This window comes from Cyprinus carpio, chromosome A9 (genome assembly GCF_018340385.1).
Source record: "Cyprinus carpio isolate SPL01 chromosome A9, ASM1834038v1, whole genome shotgun sequence".
Classification (NCBI taxonomy): Eukaryota; Metazoa; Chordata; class Actinopteri; order Cypriniformes; family Cyprinidae; genus Cyprinus; species Cyprinus carpio.
This window is the reverse complement of record NC_056580.1, coordinates 6,326,699-6,342,529: the sequence shown is the minus strand read 5'-3', so window position 1 is coordinate 6,342,529 and position 15,831 is coordinate 6,326,699. Positions and strand designations below refer to the sequence as shown.

Here is a 15,831-nt window from a genome sequence, read left to right as displayed (position 1 = left end):
ACATTTTCTCCAGAGCAACTGCTCACGGTCTCAAGCCCCTGCTGTGGGGACAATCATTCACAGACTGCTCAAGAGCTTTAGCTGACTGACCCACAGCCCTGAATGAATTACTCTTACCCCCGGTTTCACAGACAAGACTTAAGCTTAGTCCCAGCCTAAAATGTAAGCCTGAGCTGTTTCAGCTGAAAGAAACTTGTACTGATTGATCTTAAAATATGTCAGTGCGCTTGTTTTGTCTCAAGATACACACCAGGAATGTTTTTTTCTAAGGCATGTTTTTAAAAATTACTTAAAATGTCCTAATTGAACTATGGCCTAGTCCTGGCTTAGTCTAAGCCCTGTCTGTGAAACCAGGCCTTAGTGTCTGTGTCAGGCCACACTGAGTGTGAAAATACTGCAGAGACAAGCTTCTGATGCTATGAGACACACAACGAAATAATGCCATGAAACATCTTGAATCGCTTGAAGACAGTTTTATTAAATACATGTCATATTGCTTTTCCAGTTTTTCTAATGAATTAAGAATTAAGTTTATTCTCATGTGACAGAAAAAGCTTATAGCAAGGCGATAGAGTCTAAAACAATATTTACATGAAATACAAAAATATACATTCACAAAATGGTATTACACATAAATTTACAATAACCGACTCTATAAAATTAAAAATATATTTCTATAAAAAGCTATTTAAATAATCTTACAGCTCAAGCCATTCCTGTCAAAAGTGTATTTCTTACGCATGTGTGTTTGTATGGGCGTAAGTATACACGAAGCCTTCTCGAACGGCATCGTTCAGCATGTGAAACCCTGACCATGTCTTCTCCATCTTCACAGTAGTTCAGGTTTGTCAGGTGCGGTGTGGCTGTCGTCCCCCAGCGGAGCTACAGTGTGGTGGGCCCCAGTCATCCTGTCTCTTACTCACATGCCTGGAGGAAAACAACAGACAAGCAGAGAACATACTTAGTACATTTTTGGGTCGTTGGGTGTCAAGGTTATTCTCGGTGTGTATGCGATCCTCTTTTTATAGACACCCCCAAAATAAACATTAGCTGCTTTAACAGAAGAGCATTTAGTAGCTTGTGTGACACCATTGGGAAACATTTAAAGGTGTCTGAATTAATGTACGTATTCAAGACACATGAGCAAAATAACTGGCCATAAAATTCTAAGGGTCAGAGACAAACTAAGGGTGGAAAGTAAAAACAACTGTACAATATGCAAATTATGACTGCTCTCTCTGTGACGGGCAATATCAGTGATGATCCCCCTCTGGCTACAGTTACAGTGCTGCTTTGAGACTTTGAAAATTACATAAATGCATTCTTCTCTCTCTCTGAGGCAAGTTACAGCACTCTAGACCGTAGGAGCATCAAAGCAAATCAACTTGACTGTGTTAATGCATCACTGAGGAAGAGTGTAGGAGTGTGTGCATGACTGACAGTATGATTAGCATGACCTCAGTCTTTCAATAAGAGATTGAAAACCCCTTTCCATGATCTGTTTGTCTGATGGTTGATAAAAGGTGTGAGTGGTATGAAAAAAAAAATCATAATCACTAGCCCCTTTCACACAGTGATACCAGTAAATTGCCGTAAAATTACCGGAACAACTTTATCGTTAAATTAAAAAATGCGCTGTTCACACAGTCAACGACATTCCGTCTTTTTTCCGGAAAAGCACCATTCGCACATCCATTCCAAAATACTGGTAAATTCTGTGACATCATTAACCTATAAACAGCTGTGCTTGTATTTGTAAACATGGAGGGGTATGTGCAGTTTCATTTTTGTTTCAAACTTTCGCATTCATGCAGCTGCTTTTGTCACAGAGACATCAACGTGCTTCCATCACACGCATCCTCAGCGACGCTAGTTTGGGGTTCCTCTGAATTCAAGCTACTGGTTACAGCTACAGGATTTGTGGAGTGGCTGGACCCTCATATAGATTGACAAAAGTCATTATAGGCCCAAGAAATTCTTCCACTACCAGTTCGTTTGAGATGGTCGTTTATTTTCAGATGTTTATAGCGCAATGTTTTCAGTTTACTGATGACCTGACTTTTTGTCCTGTGAATGCCTTGCTCTCGGAGACGGTTAGTTATTTTATCATACCTTACTGCATCATTAACAGTTCCTCTCAGATGACGACAAATTTCTTCATCCGCCCAGATAAGGAGAAGTGCTTTAATTTAACTGTCGCTCCAGTTACATGACATCTCTTTTATTTTCGTAAACAGTGTGGAGTGAATGTGTCATCTGCGTCAGATTGTTATGATTGGCCCGGAGTAGACGTCTTACGTCACCGCATTCTGAACTCGTATGTGCTCATACCGGTAATTTTCCTTCTGCGTTCACACACAGCAGAATTCTGGAAATTTACTGGTAATATTACAACTTCTCATAACGGTAAATTACCAGAACGAACTTACCGGTATTTTTGAAAAGATCCTGTTCACACATGATCTCTTTACGGCAATTTACCGGAAATTTTAGGGAAAAGTCTGCATGTGTGAAAGGGGCTAATGAGTCTCTTAATCTGAGTTTATTTGATTTACTTGGTCAAAATACAGTAAAAACAGTTATATTGTTAAATATTAGTATAATTTAAAATGTACTTTCTTTTTTGAATATATTTTAATAACTAGGCTAACATTCAAGGGTTCATTTATTTAATTAAAAAATACAAAAACAGTAATACTGAGTACAATTTTAACAACCATTTTCATTTTAGACATAAATGAAAAGATTGTTCATAATAATCATATTCTTAATTTATGAAGCTGTTTTTGCACTGATTATATTATGTAACACATATTGTATTATCGCGATTAATCGCATCCAAAAGAAAAGTTTTTGTTTACATAATACTGTATTGTGTATATTTATTATGTATATATGCTGTAAATACACAAACATGCATGTAAACATTTAAGAAAAATGCTTTGCTAATATATAAAATATTAATATTTGTATATAATATTAATTATATATGAATTTAATTACATATATATTAAAAAAATGTAAATATACATGTATGTTTGTGTATTTATATATGCATAATAAATATACACAGCATACACACATATTATGTAAACAATGGATGTGATTAATCAAGATAAATTTTTTGACTTCACTAATTATGTTCATATTCATACAGCATGTGAGAGTTGTCTATCATATGTGAAAGCAGAATAACTAGAGTGTGATATTTTGCAAATGAAGCGCTGACTGGGGTTTTAAAGATGTGTGTGTGCTGTGTTGTGACGTTGCTCAGCAACTGTAAACAAATACTGCAAACTCAGTCGCAAATTCTGTGTAAAAGCACCCATCAATACGTGTGTCCTCATCTCAACTCGTTTGGGATGTTTTGACACTTCAGTCAAGTAAAATAGTCCTACCCACTTAAAATATATCTGCCACCATATAGAATCTCTACAAGCTGCCCTTGCTATAAACATGCAAAAAATAAACTGCAGCTTATTTTTTAAACAACCCTAAAACAAAGTCATTTTTGTCTTTAAATTCACATCACTCCGCACTTACTTGCTATTGTTTTGTCAAGGTCAGCAATGAAGTCCTCCAGCTCTTTAGTGTCTCCAAGTTTAGCTAAAGAAGGCAATACACAGTTGATCAACACAGACTCGTTAGCATTAAATATGTAAAGAAGAAACATATTTTAACTCACGTTTAGGAGATGTGACCAAAGGACTGTTTAAGGAGGAGGAGAAGACGCTGGGAGAGTTCAGCTTCTCGTCACTGAAGCTGAAACTGTTTCTGTTCAAGGACTCTGCACCTATTACAGGAGAAAATAAAGACAGAGGAAGTCAGAAATTAAAAACTGACGCTTCCTGTATGTGTACAGCACACTGCCTTATCTAACACCACCACAACAGGTTGGTAACAACCCCAAAATCTATCGCAATCTGTAGTGAAAGACACAGAGAGCAAGGCAAAAGCAATGTTGTAATGCAAATACAATAGAGCTGAACATGTAATTGTGTAGAATTAAGGCCCATAATTCACACCAGCATCGATGACTATAATGATTACTGTAACAGTAGTTTTAAAACTCATTCTAATTTTATGTGAATAGGGAAGTCCACATGAACAGAAATAGCCTAGTATTTCACTTGCAACATCTGTACACTTTTCCTTGCCGAGAGCATTGAAATTCAAGCGACAACTGGAAAAACTCTCACACTTAAAAGTCTAGTATTCACTTGTGTTGAGTCGCCACTTAATGCCTAATGTAAAAGCTCTCTACCACACAGGCTTGCCAAACATGTGCAGTGACCCATAACCAGAGGGGGTAGGGGGTGTAGAGGGTTAATCTGAGCTAGTAGAGCGGGTTGAGTTTGTAATCAATGCATACTCCTCTAATAACAGCCTCTCTCTCACGAACACACTTTCAAAGCGGGTTCAACCATGACCCACCCTCGAGCAGGTTCATTTAAAGCCAAAGATCTGAGCCGGTACACCACACTCATCTTAAAAAACAATGTTTACACATTCTTAGCCGTGCTCGACGTTAAAGGCAGAGCAGGCGTGCTATTACACGGAAGCTCAACTTTTCCCACCGCCTCAGTCATTAGATCCTCTCGCCTGTGGACTTCAGCACATCCACTCGGCTGACACTGACTGCATCATGAAGTGGTTTTAAACCCTAAAAATCAGTCAAACTATCATAATTACGCACAATCAGAACAGTTTAATATGCTTTTGAAAAAGAAGTGTGCTTAACTGTACTGAATGTACACTTGTAGTGTACTTCAAATCTTAAAAGTATATGTGACCCTGGACCACAAAACCAGTCTTAAGTGTCAATTTTACGAAATTTAGATTTATAAATCAATAAATAAATAGACTTTCCATTGATGTGTGGTTTGTTAGGATCGGACAATATTTGGCCGAGATACAACTATTTGAATATCTGGAATCTGAGTGTGCAAAAAAATCTAAATACTGAGAAAATCACCTTTAAAGTTGTCCAAATGAATTCTTAGCAATGCATATTACTAATCAAAAATTACGTTTTGATATATTTACAGTAGGAAATTTACAAAATATCTTCATGGAACATGATCTTTACTTAATATCCTAATGATTTTTGGCATAAAAGAAAAATCGATAATTTTGACCCATACAGTGTATTTTTGGCTATTGCTACAAATATACCCCAGCGACTTAAGACTGGTTTTGTGCTCCAGGGTCACATATATTTAAAATATTGTCCTTGCAGATAATAAAATACTAATTAAATTGAAGCGCACTTAAGTGTAAGAGCACGTCTAAACACACTCTTTAAAAGTGCACTTTGTAATAATGTCAAATTCAAAAGTTTTACTTGTAACCATTTAGTTTTATAACTCTTGTTTTATGCTTTAAAGAAGAACACTTATTTTGAAGCGTTGACTAAGCATATGTAACATACTTGATTTTAATTTTAACTGCAGTGTGTTATTTAATATTACATGTACAGTTAATATATTTTAAATGCACATGTGTAATTAAAAATATATTCAACTAACTGCATTAAATATAAATTTAATCTACAATACAATTTCTTTTAATTGCAATTGCCATGTATTTGTGGGTCTGAAAACATTACATTCAGTTCGCACTTAAGTATATTCTTTTTAAAGCGTATTGTTTATGTAATAAATACTTTTTTTAAAAGAATGCAAAAGTGTACTCTCTTTTTCTCAAGGATATGCTTGAGAAGGAAGGAGAAAACGCTTCCTTTGCTGATGTTTTGTCCAGTGTAAAGTCCAGAAGCAAAACCGCTTAAAAAAGTACTGATCCAGATCAATGGCACATGTCAAAATGGCTTGATGGGATCCAAAATGCAGTTGCACAGATCCATGAGGGCGACTACAGGACACCACAGGATGGTTTATTATGCAAGCTCAGAGTTTGTTCCAGAAGGAAAAGGGTGGGGTAAAGTGATCACTTGGTGCTTAACCATTAAACACGAGAACGCTTCTAGAGCAAAAGAGAAAAGTGAACCTTCCTATGCATTTAAGAGCAATCAAACACAACCCTTTCACATCCACTCATGGTGCAATCCTTCCTCAGATTCTGCATGCATCCCATCAGTACTTCAACACAAAGGAGGGTTGGATATAATAGGATTCAGGTTAAGAAAAAAAGCAATGTTTACGTTGAAACTGAAACCCTAAAGTCTCCACAGAACGTCCGAGAAAGGCTCTGGTTGTCTGTTATTGGCTGGAGAGTTAAACCTTCACGCTGTGATCAGATCCAGACTGTCTCTGGGTGTCTGACTGAACTCTCTGCTGCTTCACAGCCTCCAGTTGTAGGAATGAACGTACTGTGAACTTGTGAAGAGCTATTACAACTGACTACTAGTGACAGGCTATCAGAAAAGTTTCAAGGTCTTTTAAAAGACGTTTCATGAAACCCGGCTGTTCTCTGTGCTTGTGTGCAGGCTCAAGTTAGATTAGATAAGATTATGCACTGTAACGGGACTTCAGTCGTGATAACGCGCTCCTATCATGCTTCTGGAATAATAAAGCGCCCCAAGCCCTCACGCGCACTCACTCTCGGAGTCGCTGATGCCGCTGTCGCTGACGCTCGCGCTGCTGCGTCTCTTCATGGTCTTCAAGTGCTCATCATATCTGAAGTGTCGCTTCTCCACGGGGGACGAGAAATCCTCAATGACAGCGTCGAATTCACACAACACGGCGTTCAGATCGTCAACGTCCTCAAGAAACGCTGGAAAGCAGGAGCAGAATAAGTGCCATACAGCAACAAACTATCTCCTCAGTGTAACAGCACGTTTAACGAGCCGCGCTGAACTGCATTGAAAATACTTGACTTACATTTGCTCTGTGACTTCATCTTTGGAGACTTCATCTTCTGCAGTCCTTGTGTGTTAAACTCCGAAATATCCGATGTAAGACAGCTCTCCTGTTACTGCACGGGCTGTGTTTCTTAAGCGCGCGCACTGCGCCCGGGGGGTCGTTTTAAATATCGCCCGGCGCTGAGGGGAGGCGTGCACGTGGGAAACGCGCCGCCAATGAGACGCTCGCGCCTGGTTTAGCCCTCCGCGTGAGTTATATTGCTCCGTGAACTATGTGTTTGTAAACAGCTACATCAGTACTGCTTTATTTTTAACCGTGACTCCATCATGGGCACCCTTGTGCGATGACTTCAAATAACATACACTGCGATGACTTTTAAATAATAAAGTTACAGGAGAAATGGCTTACTGTGTGTGATGTCATCCGACATGAACATATATCTGAAGATGCACTGCGGTTCAAAAAGCCTTCAGGAGTGTATATAGTATAATTATTATTTTCTCCTTTCCCCTTTATTTTTCCCCAAAATAATGTATTTTGCAATGTAAGATATAAATGTGATAATAAATACCCCAGAAGTACTTGGTGCTTCACCAATTATTTTCATATTTTGAATGTACTGTGTGTTTTCATCAACATAAATGCGATTACATATAAAGAGGAAAGTCATACAGGATTAAAGGTCAAAGGTTAGGATGATGGTTTGGATGTAATAACATAACTGGATGTAAAACACAATGCTTTATGTCTGTATAACCTAATCTTTTTCTTTTTTTTTTTCTTTTTCTTATTTTGGTGTTAAATTCGAAGTATTTCCATTTTCTGTGTCATGTCTAATCGATGCCGATCCTTTTACTTTTTTTATTCACAGATTCTCAAAACTGATCTGGTCCAAGATCCTGCAGACATCTGGTGGTGACTAAATGTATGTGCAGTCATGCTATTTATTCGTGGCAAAGAAATTGGATTCAGATATACAGTAGAACCATTTTATTGGTCGAGTGTGTTCAGATGAAGAATTTGTTATTGATTTCAGAAGAGTCCAGTTCATAACATCCAGACAGATTAGAACTTTAAATGTCAGTTTATGCTTAAGAAATCTGTACAATCTTTGACTACTATGCTGAATGTGACAGGAAAACATTTCATACTGTCAGCACAGGCAATTTCATAAGGCCAGATAATACTTTTGAGGCCTAACTGCTTAATCGTATACAGCTAAATCCTGCTTTTTTGTTATTTTTAGTGGGACTGTGGGATTTATCACTTGCAAAAGAATTCTTCACACCTCTGGTGTTGGAGTTAACAGGTAGACACATGGTAAATCAAGACATGTGTTTGCAGCTGCACTTGCCTGCTGACTTTAGGGTTTAAGTGGACATGGAAGGAGTCAAAGACGACACTTACTACCCGAGATCTGTTCGGTTCACAAGGATGTGATGAATGTTGCTGTCAATAAATAAATAAATAAAATAAAAAGTGGTAAAGATTGTACTTGAGTAATTTCCAGTAAAAAAAAAAAAACACTAGAAAAATATATAGTCACTACAGAAACATGACTTTTACCATGTTCCTAATTTTCTATTACTTTGGGAACCCAGGTCTTTATTTTTAAATTGTAAAATCTTTTAAATACCTCTTTGATCCTGCTGATCACAGCTGTTATAAGATATATACCAAATATCAAAATAATGACTTTTTATTGCACATTTTATTTTCATATTCACTTCCAAAACACATCTGACAGTCTCTGCAAACTATCTACACAATGACATGTTCTCTCTCAAGTACAACAAATTATACATGATGCGGAATAATCCAGACAAACCTCAGACATGATGCAATCTTAATTTAAAGTGCCGTACAGTCCCTGTTTTCCAAATGCGCCAGCTTACAAAAAGGGTTGTCGAAGCGAGAATAAATGATTTTAAAAAACTAAATGAAATCAAGCCTTTGAGATATGTTGAAGTCTTATTGAAGCATGGATTTGCTTGTAAAAGACATCAAACATCACTAATATGTTGCATGTCACTGTGTTTCACAAATGCATTGAGGATATAAGTGCTCATATTTATAATAAAGTGTGTTTTCAATAATTTTTTCTTCATAGTAGCTCATAATGCTCTGAATGCCTTGACAGTGGCGCCCACTAGTGTTCATGATGGAGTCAGTTATAACTTTAGTTATGCATGACACCACAGTTTAGATTGAGCTTGCATACAGTATATGCTTTCGAGTGAAAAATTTCGATTGAAGCGCAGAGTAACTATAATAATAATAATATCTGATCTGTAACCATAAACATAACAGAAAGCTGACGGTGCACAATAATCAGAATGTGTTTCTGATACGTCAGATTGCCTTTAGAAGTTCCCCATAGCAACCTACCTGAAATTGTAATGATATATTCATAAACATGTGACAGTGAAACAACATGCAAAGTTATTACAGACTGAAAATATCATAACAGGCTCTTCGTGTCATTGAGCGTGTTTCTGGAGCGTTAATAACACTCTTAAATAATAGTAAGACATAAAGGCATCACTTGCTTCATAATATGTGGTTTAACAAAACAAACCCCTCATAATGTCCAATTGTTCCATAGTTTATGCTTCCAAAGACATCTGTAAACTGCACATACACCAAATGAAATCCTATAGACATATACTGTACTGTATATCTCCCAATCACTCTTTCTGTCTTAACTTCATTCAGAACCTCACCCTAATTTACTGCATTTAACTGTATGGGCCAAAGTGCATTAGCATAAACAGGGTGTGTTCTCCTCCCGTTCACCAGCGAGCTGTAAGAAGCTGCTCTCGCTCAGCTGTTTCAGTCTCAGCGGCTTGTGATTCTTCAGCCTGTAGGCCAGCGTGAGGAAAATGGCATCTACATGCTCTTTTTCCGCAGGGTCTCTTGCAGACGTCTCAAAAAGCGGGAAGTTGTAGCTGTCAGCCAGTCGCTGAGCTAAAAACGTGGACACCTCTCTCATTCCCCTCAAGTCACATTTGTTCCCAACTAGGATGCGGTGGACCATGGGAGGGACTGAGTGACGGCTGCACTCCTCAATCCACTCCGGCAGACTCTCAAACGAAGCCAGGCTGGACACGTCATACACAAAGATGATGGCATGGACATTTCTGTAGTAATGCTCCACCATGCTCTTCCTGAAGCGCTCCTGTCCCGCCGTGTCCCAGATCTGCAACTGAGAATGAGAATTCAGTTATGATCATTGTAGATATTAAATTATACTAGTTTATAAGACCAGGACCAGTTGTCATAAAGATCTCAGCAGTTTTGAGCCCAAAGTCCTATCATACACGTGTGATAAATCAGCACATCAGTGAACAACTTACATGTGACATTAAAATATACACACTGGCTGCTGTTCAGAAGTTCGGGATCAGTTTTTTAAAGAAGTCTCTTCTGTTCATCATGGCTGCATTTATTTGATCAGAAATACACAGAGAAAAAAAAACAGTAATATTGTAAAATATTACCATTTAAAATAATGGGCTTCTATTTTAATATACTTTAAAATATAATGTATTCCTGTGATGCAAAGCTGAATTTTCAGCATCATTACTTCAGTCTTCAGTGTCACGTGATCCTTCAGAAATCATTCTAATATACTGATTTATTATCAATGTCGGAAACAGTTTTGGTGCTTAATATTTTTCTGGAAACTGTGATACTTTTTTGCAGGATTATTTGATAAATAAAGTTAAAAAGAACAGAGTTGATTTAAAACAGAATTTGATTTTTTTCCTAACAATATGTCTTTATTTTCATTTTTTATTAATTTAACACATCCTTGCTGAATAAAAGCATTCATTTCTTTAAAAAATATATACAGACCTATATATTACTGACCCCACATTTTTTAACACTAGTGTATATTGTTACAAAAAGATTTCTATTTTAAATAAATGCTGTTCTTTTTAACTTTTTATTCATCAAAAAATCCTGTAAAAAGTATCACAGCTTGCAAAAAAAATAAATAAATATTAAGCAGCAGTTTCCAGCACTGATAATAAATCAGCATATTAGAATGATTTCTGAACAATCAGAATAAACACAGGAATAAATCATATTATGAAATATATTCAAATAGAAAAGATTAGCAGAAGAGACTTATTAAAAAAAAAAAAAAACATTACAAATCTGACTTTCGAACAGCAGTGTGTATATATATATATATATATATATATATATATATATATATATATATATATATATATATATATATATATATATATATATATATTCTAATTATAACTACGCATTAATACAATAATATATGCAAACATTAGTTATATTTAAACAATATTACACCCTTTAAAGTATTTAAAGTGTTGTTTGTCTACCACTGAACGGATAACAGTCACACAGTTCGTCCATTGTGAAGAAGAGAGGAATATAAACACTTGTTCTTTGTGATTTATGAAATAAACTCTGTTGCACGGATCCTTACCTTTATGTTTTCTCCATCAAGGTGCAGGGTTCTCTCTCTGAAATCTACTCCGATTGTTGCCTCGGGATTTTGGAGGAATTTCCCACCGCAAAAGCGGTAAGTTAGACACGTCTTTCCAACATTTGAATCCCCAATGACGATTATCTTAAAGACCCTCGCCTGAGAACTGTCATAGTCCTGACCCGAGTCACTGGCCAGACTGTCTCTTGTGTAAATCGTCGAGAAATCTTTGCTGCCCGTATTGTTTTCTATTGCCATAGCTCCGATACTCGGGAAATATCGCGAGAGGATAAGAACGAGATCACTCTCGTCACCTTTGCTCATGTATTCAGTCTATGGTAAAAACCCCTGAAGCTAAAAAAACAATGCATAACGTGATTTATATAAAGTATAAACAGACTTTATTAACAGGACCAACCCTATAAATTAGATTACATAAACGTGATAATTTAACAGACAGCTATAACAATTAAACAACAATAAAAATAAGGAACAAACAGGTAAATTGAGGTAGGGTGCAACTGGACTAATCGTTCAAAGCTGTATATTTTGTATGTTTACTAATAGCAGAATAATAAGGTGTAGTTATAGCATAAATGTGTAATATAGTAAATGCTCAATCCTTCCTGAAGTGGTTGATCTTAAACGTTATACTGCTACATACCAAAAAGTGTATAAATTAATTGCCCCCATATCACCTCCTCAACAAACAAGGCCTTTATATTTGAAGGAAACCTCATTATCTTGAATTATACTGCACCATCAATAGTAAATAAAACTGAATATTGTTTGTGATCATTATAAACTTTGAAAACAGAAACAAACCATGTTTGCCCCATTGTACCCTGTTCAAGAGTCCCAGCGTAATACTGCTCTTTATTTATAACCACCAAAAACTGTCAAAATACTAACAATACTTAGCACCCCTCTCTTATATTCCTGAGACAAGGTATCATTCACTGGCTATATATGATGAAGGTAAGCATGTGTTTAATAATACTCCTCATAACAGCACGGATTTCAAGTAGGTTTCTTCCCCGCGGCGAAACAGGCTAATCATTTCAACACCTATATCTCAAAATACTCTGCAGCATGTTCACATATGGCTCTACTACACACTTTTTTTAACGCTCTGTTTGACTCTTCTGAACCGCATCGACTACCAGTTTTCATCTGAAAATGAGCTTGAGCTGCCGGAGTCGGAGTCTGCGTCAGTCAGTCCGTCGAAGTCCCAGTCAGCGCTGGAGCCGCTGTCGTCATCCTCCTCCGAGATGAAATTCTGACCAGACCCCAAGCACGCGGTATAGACCCGGCTGGAGAGGCTTATGGAGCCGAAGGACAATCCAAACATGGTGGCCACGTTTTTCCATGAGTCCTGAGTGGGATCGTATTCGTGTATAACAAGCCTGTTTTTGCTGTGATGCACTATTGCGATCGTTAGAAGCAGCAGCTTGCTGTTGTGTTGCACCACTTGGTAGTTGAGAGCGCTGCTGTCAATGGGAATGTCTCCAATCCGCCTCCATTCTCCGCGAGCTGGGTTATACGCTTTAACTACGGGGATGTCGCACAAACATATAATCTGCTCCTGGAAAACACAAGCTTTGTGGAGTTTGCTGCGTTTCAGAGAGCCCCGCTGGAGCCAGAGGCTTTTCTTCGGCTCGTAGCTAAGCATCCTCCGCTTGTTCACCACATAAAGCCGCTCGTTTATCGTCACAACCTGCATCTTTCCCAAAGAATGCGGCAAGGGTGCCACAAAACCCCATTGGTTCCTCTGAATGCTGTAGCATTCTACCTCCTTGATCCTGGCGTCCGACACCGGATCTCTGCCTCCCAGGATGTACAGGTGCCCACTGAGGTAGCCCATGTATGAGTGCACTCTTCTGAGAAGTCTTTCCGCAAGCTCCTGCCAACAATTCAACAGGGGATCGTAGACCCAGAAGTGCTTGGACAGGTGCGAGGCGAGATACAGATCGTTCTCTGGCGTGGCGCAGACCAAAAACGTCTCCATAGGAGAGCGTTTGAAGTTCGGATTGGTGAGGTTAAGGACCGGGGACGCCATAGAATAGATGTCGTCCGTATAGGGATCATAGCACATGAACGGCTCATTCGGCCGTCCGAAGAAAAGCACCATTTCTTTTGCACTCTTGCCAATTCTTTGTTTGGCAGGATGTTTGCTCTTTGAAATCGTAGTGCTCGGCTCACCGCCGGCCCCGTCGAGGACATTCGAAAGATACTTCATTATAAAAGGCTTCGATTTAAGGCTATCTAGATAAACCCTGTCTTTCTCCGAAAATAAAGACCATCGCACGCATCTAAGGACCTGCAGCGCGTCTTCAGCGTCCGCATGCGGATTATTCTCAATCCACTGTATTGCAAACGAACACACTTTGCGTTCGCAGTCCACGTCCAGAGAATCCAGCGTGAGGATCTCCTTAATTTGCTTCAGGTCCAGCTCACAGAGCTCTCGCGCGCTGGCTCCGAGCTCGACGAAGTTCTTCGCGATGAACGCCTGAGCCTTGCTCTTCAGCTCCAGATTGTCAAAAGTATCGGCGAACTTCAAAATCCCTGCGCAGTTGGAAAGGTCCAGCCTTCTCGTCATGAAGTTTGCACACTCTTGCCGGATATACTCCAGCTGCAGCATGTTGGCAGCGGCGTAAAGCCTCTGCACGTTGCCTTCAGTGATGGTCACTTTGCCAGTGTAGCAGTAATCGATGATAACAGACATTGAATGGGCGTCCACATCATGAATGGTGACGCTTCTCTGAGTGCTCTCGTACAGTCCTCCTGTAAACATGCTCTTGAAATAAGGGCTCGCTGCAGCCAGTATATTTCGGTTGCACTGGAAAACTTTTCCTGAGCAGCCTGCGGATACACTTTGATCCGGATCGAGCTCCACTTCGATAGTCACGTCGACTAACAGCTGCGAGTCGTAGAATAATTTCAGCTCTCTCATCAAACTTAAAGCGTGATTCGTGTCCTCGAGCTCCTCGGGACCGCCGAAGCAGTTCACCGAGGCCATGTCGAGCCCGTTCTCTCCGTCCGAACGCAACTAAATCTTGTCGGTTTTGCGGCGGCACCGGCATCAAATCTCCCTCAGCTCTCAAAGTGTCGTGAAAACAACAAGCTGTGGGCTGCAGGCGCCGCTTCTGTCGCCTGACAACGCAGACATGTTTCATGAATGAAACGCGGGCCTTTTTTTCACTGTACGAAATTATTTTAGGACAAACGATCGGCAGTGGAGATGTCCGTCCCGATTAATGTCATTTCTCCCGGATTTGATCTTGAGTAATCGACGCTGCGTGCCTCACTCAAGCGTGCTGCCTCCGAGCTGCAGAACGTGGCGCTGATTGGTCACATCGGCTGCGTCACAACGTCTGTAACGCCGCCTACATAGACAGCATTTGTGGGCAGCGTAGACCAGTGCTCTCAGAAATGATGCGACCCAACAGTGCCTTCTAGGTAGGCAGCTCACTATGATTTGAGACGTGACTAATCTCAGCGCTCTGTATTAAGTTCGGTTGGCCTGCTAAAGCTTTGTTCAGAATGATAAATCTCAATAATATGTAAAATATAGATTTAGTTACAAATATTAAATAGTCTTTTTAAAATAGAAAGTATTGCATTAAAGGATGCAATTCGTGAATTCATGACATTTGTTTTTGTTTGTTTCATCAAATGTAAATTCATGTCCCAGTCACATTTTCTTGGTTAAATAAACATTACACTATCAGAAAAAAAAGAAATAAAGAACAACAACAACTCTATTTTATATTTTTACATTTACAGTGTTATCAATGTTCTGTTTATTAAAGCCAAGTATGAATCTCGTCAAGTTAGCGTTTTAAGCATTTTACATTTATTCCAAAATAATAACTTAAGGCAGTAACCATTTAAACAATATATTTTATATGTGAGCTTATGTTCAGCTATTATTTTTAATAGTTAACTTTGAAGTATTTTTAAATTTTATGATTGATTAATATACTACAAACACTTTTTTTGGCATTTTTTTCACAGATTAAGCAGAAAATATATTTTCAAATTTATACTAAAGGTTATACTGTAATAAATGATATGTCAGTTAGCACTGCATTATTCATATACTTTATGTATTACCTGGAGATGACTTGCACGTTATAAGTTATTACTTCTGTGAGTCCGTTTTGGACTTTCCCTAAGAAGGAAACAGACACAGGAGAGTGTTCAAGGCATTCAATTCAAGAAGATTTAACTGCTTTTCAAGGGGATTAGGGTCAATAAAGCAGCACTGTTTGGCCTGAATGCATTATAAAGCTAGCGCTTACAATGCTGAATAAGACACAGTTATGACATTTTTATTATCAAAACAACAAAACATGAGTAAATGCATTGTGATTGTACAGTAAATACATTTATTGCATGACAGTTTGACTGAATGATAGATAGTGAATACAATTTTATGTAAATGTTAACAGATAGAACGGTTTCATGAGGAGTGTATTGGGGGAAAAATATATGAATATTTAAATCTATTAAATACTAGTGATTAGTACACTA

The 15,831-nt window shown here is 38.3% G+C and overlaps 3 protein-coding genes across 3 annotated transcripts; all 3 read right to left on the bottom strand.

Annotated features, from left to right (window-relative positions):
* Positions 1 to 458: 458 nt before the first annotated feature.
* On the bottom strand, positions 459 to 6,994 carry LOC122146079 (regulator of cell cycle RGCC-like). Its single transcript, XM_042763281.1, has 5 exons — positions 6,840 to 6,994; positions 6,559 to 6,732; positions 3,686 to 3,793; positions 3,544 to 3,606; positions 459 to 927 (listed from the first exon to the last, which is right to left on the bottom strand). Exons 1-5 carry the CDS (start codon positions 6,871 to 6,873, stop codon positions 920 to 922), a joined length of 387 nt encoding a protein of 128 aa, XP_042619215.1. The 5' UTR covers positions 6,874 to 6,994; the 3' UTR covers positions 459 to 919.
* A 1,476-nt stretch (positions 6,995 to 8,470) lies between these two features.
* On the bottom strand, positions 8,471 to 12,326 carry LOC109095893 (ras-related protein Rab-33B-like). Its single transcript, XM_019109562.2, has 2 exons — positions 11,296 to 12,326; positions 8,471 to 10,026 (listed from the first exon to the last, which is right to left on the bottom strand). Exons 1-2 carry the CDS (start codon positions 11,617 to 11,619, stop codon positions 9,583 to 9,585), a joined length of 768 nt encoding a protein of 255 aa, XP_018965107.1. The 5' UTR covers positions 11,620 to 12,326; the 3' UTR covers positions 8,471 to 9,582.
* Positions 12,327 to 12,332: 6 nt separating this feature from the next.
* On the bottom strand, positions 12,333 to 14,889 carry LOC122146078 (kelch repeat and BTB domain-containing protein 7-like). The gene has a single exon (XM_042763279.1). The coding sequence runs from the start codon at positions 14,312 to 14,314 to the stop codon at positions 12,455 to 12,457; it is 1,860 nt and encodes a 619-aa protein (XP_042619213.1). The 5' UTR covers positions 14,315 to 14,889; the 3' UTR covers positions 12,333 to 12,454.
* Positions 14,890 to 15,831: the final 942 nt, after the last annotated feature.

What these genes read in the sequence shown, in the direction of transcription:
- LOC122146078 (XM_042763279.1), bottom strand. Translation starts at nt 14,314, where the DNA reads ATGGCCTCGGTGAACTGCTTCGGCGGTCCCGAGGAGCTCGAGGACACG.
- LOC122146079 (XM_042763281.1), bottom strand. Translation starts at nt 6,873, where the DNA reads ATGAAGTCTCCAAAGATGAAGTCACAGAGCAAAT. An exon ending in GATGAAGTCACAGAGCAAAT is followed by an intron (nt 6,733 to 6,839) that starts GTAAGTCAAGTA and finishes CCTGCTTTCCAG; the next exon opens with CGTTTCTTGAGGACGTTGAC. An exon ending in TTTGGTCACATCTCCTAAAC is followed by an intron (nt 3,607 to 3,685) that starts GTGAGTTAAAAT and finishes TGCCTTCTTTAG; the next exon opens with CTAAACTTGGAGACACTAAA.
- LOC109095893 (XM_019109562.2), bottom strand. Translation starts at nt 11,619, where the DNA reads ATGAGCAAAGGTGACGAGAGTGATCTCGTTCTTATCCTCTCGCGATAT. An exon ending in TTGATGGAGAAAACATAAAG is followed by an intron (nt 10,027 to 11,295) that starts GTAAGGATCCGT and finishes TCTCATTCTCAG; the next exon opens with TTGCAGATCTGGGACACGGC.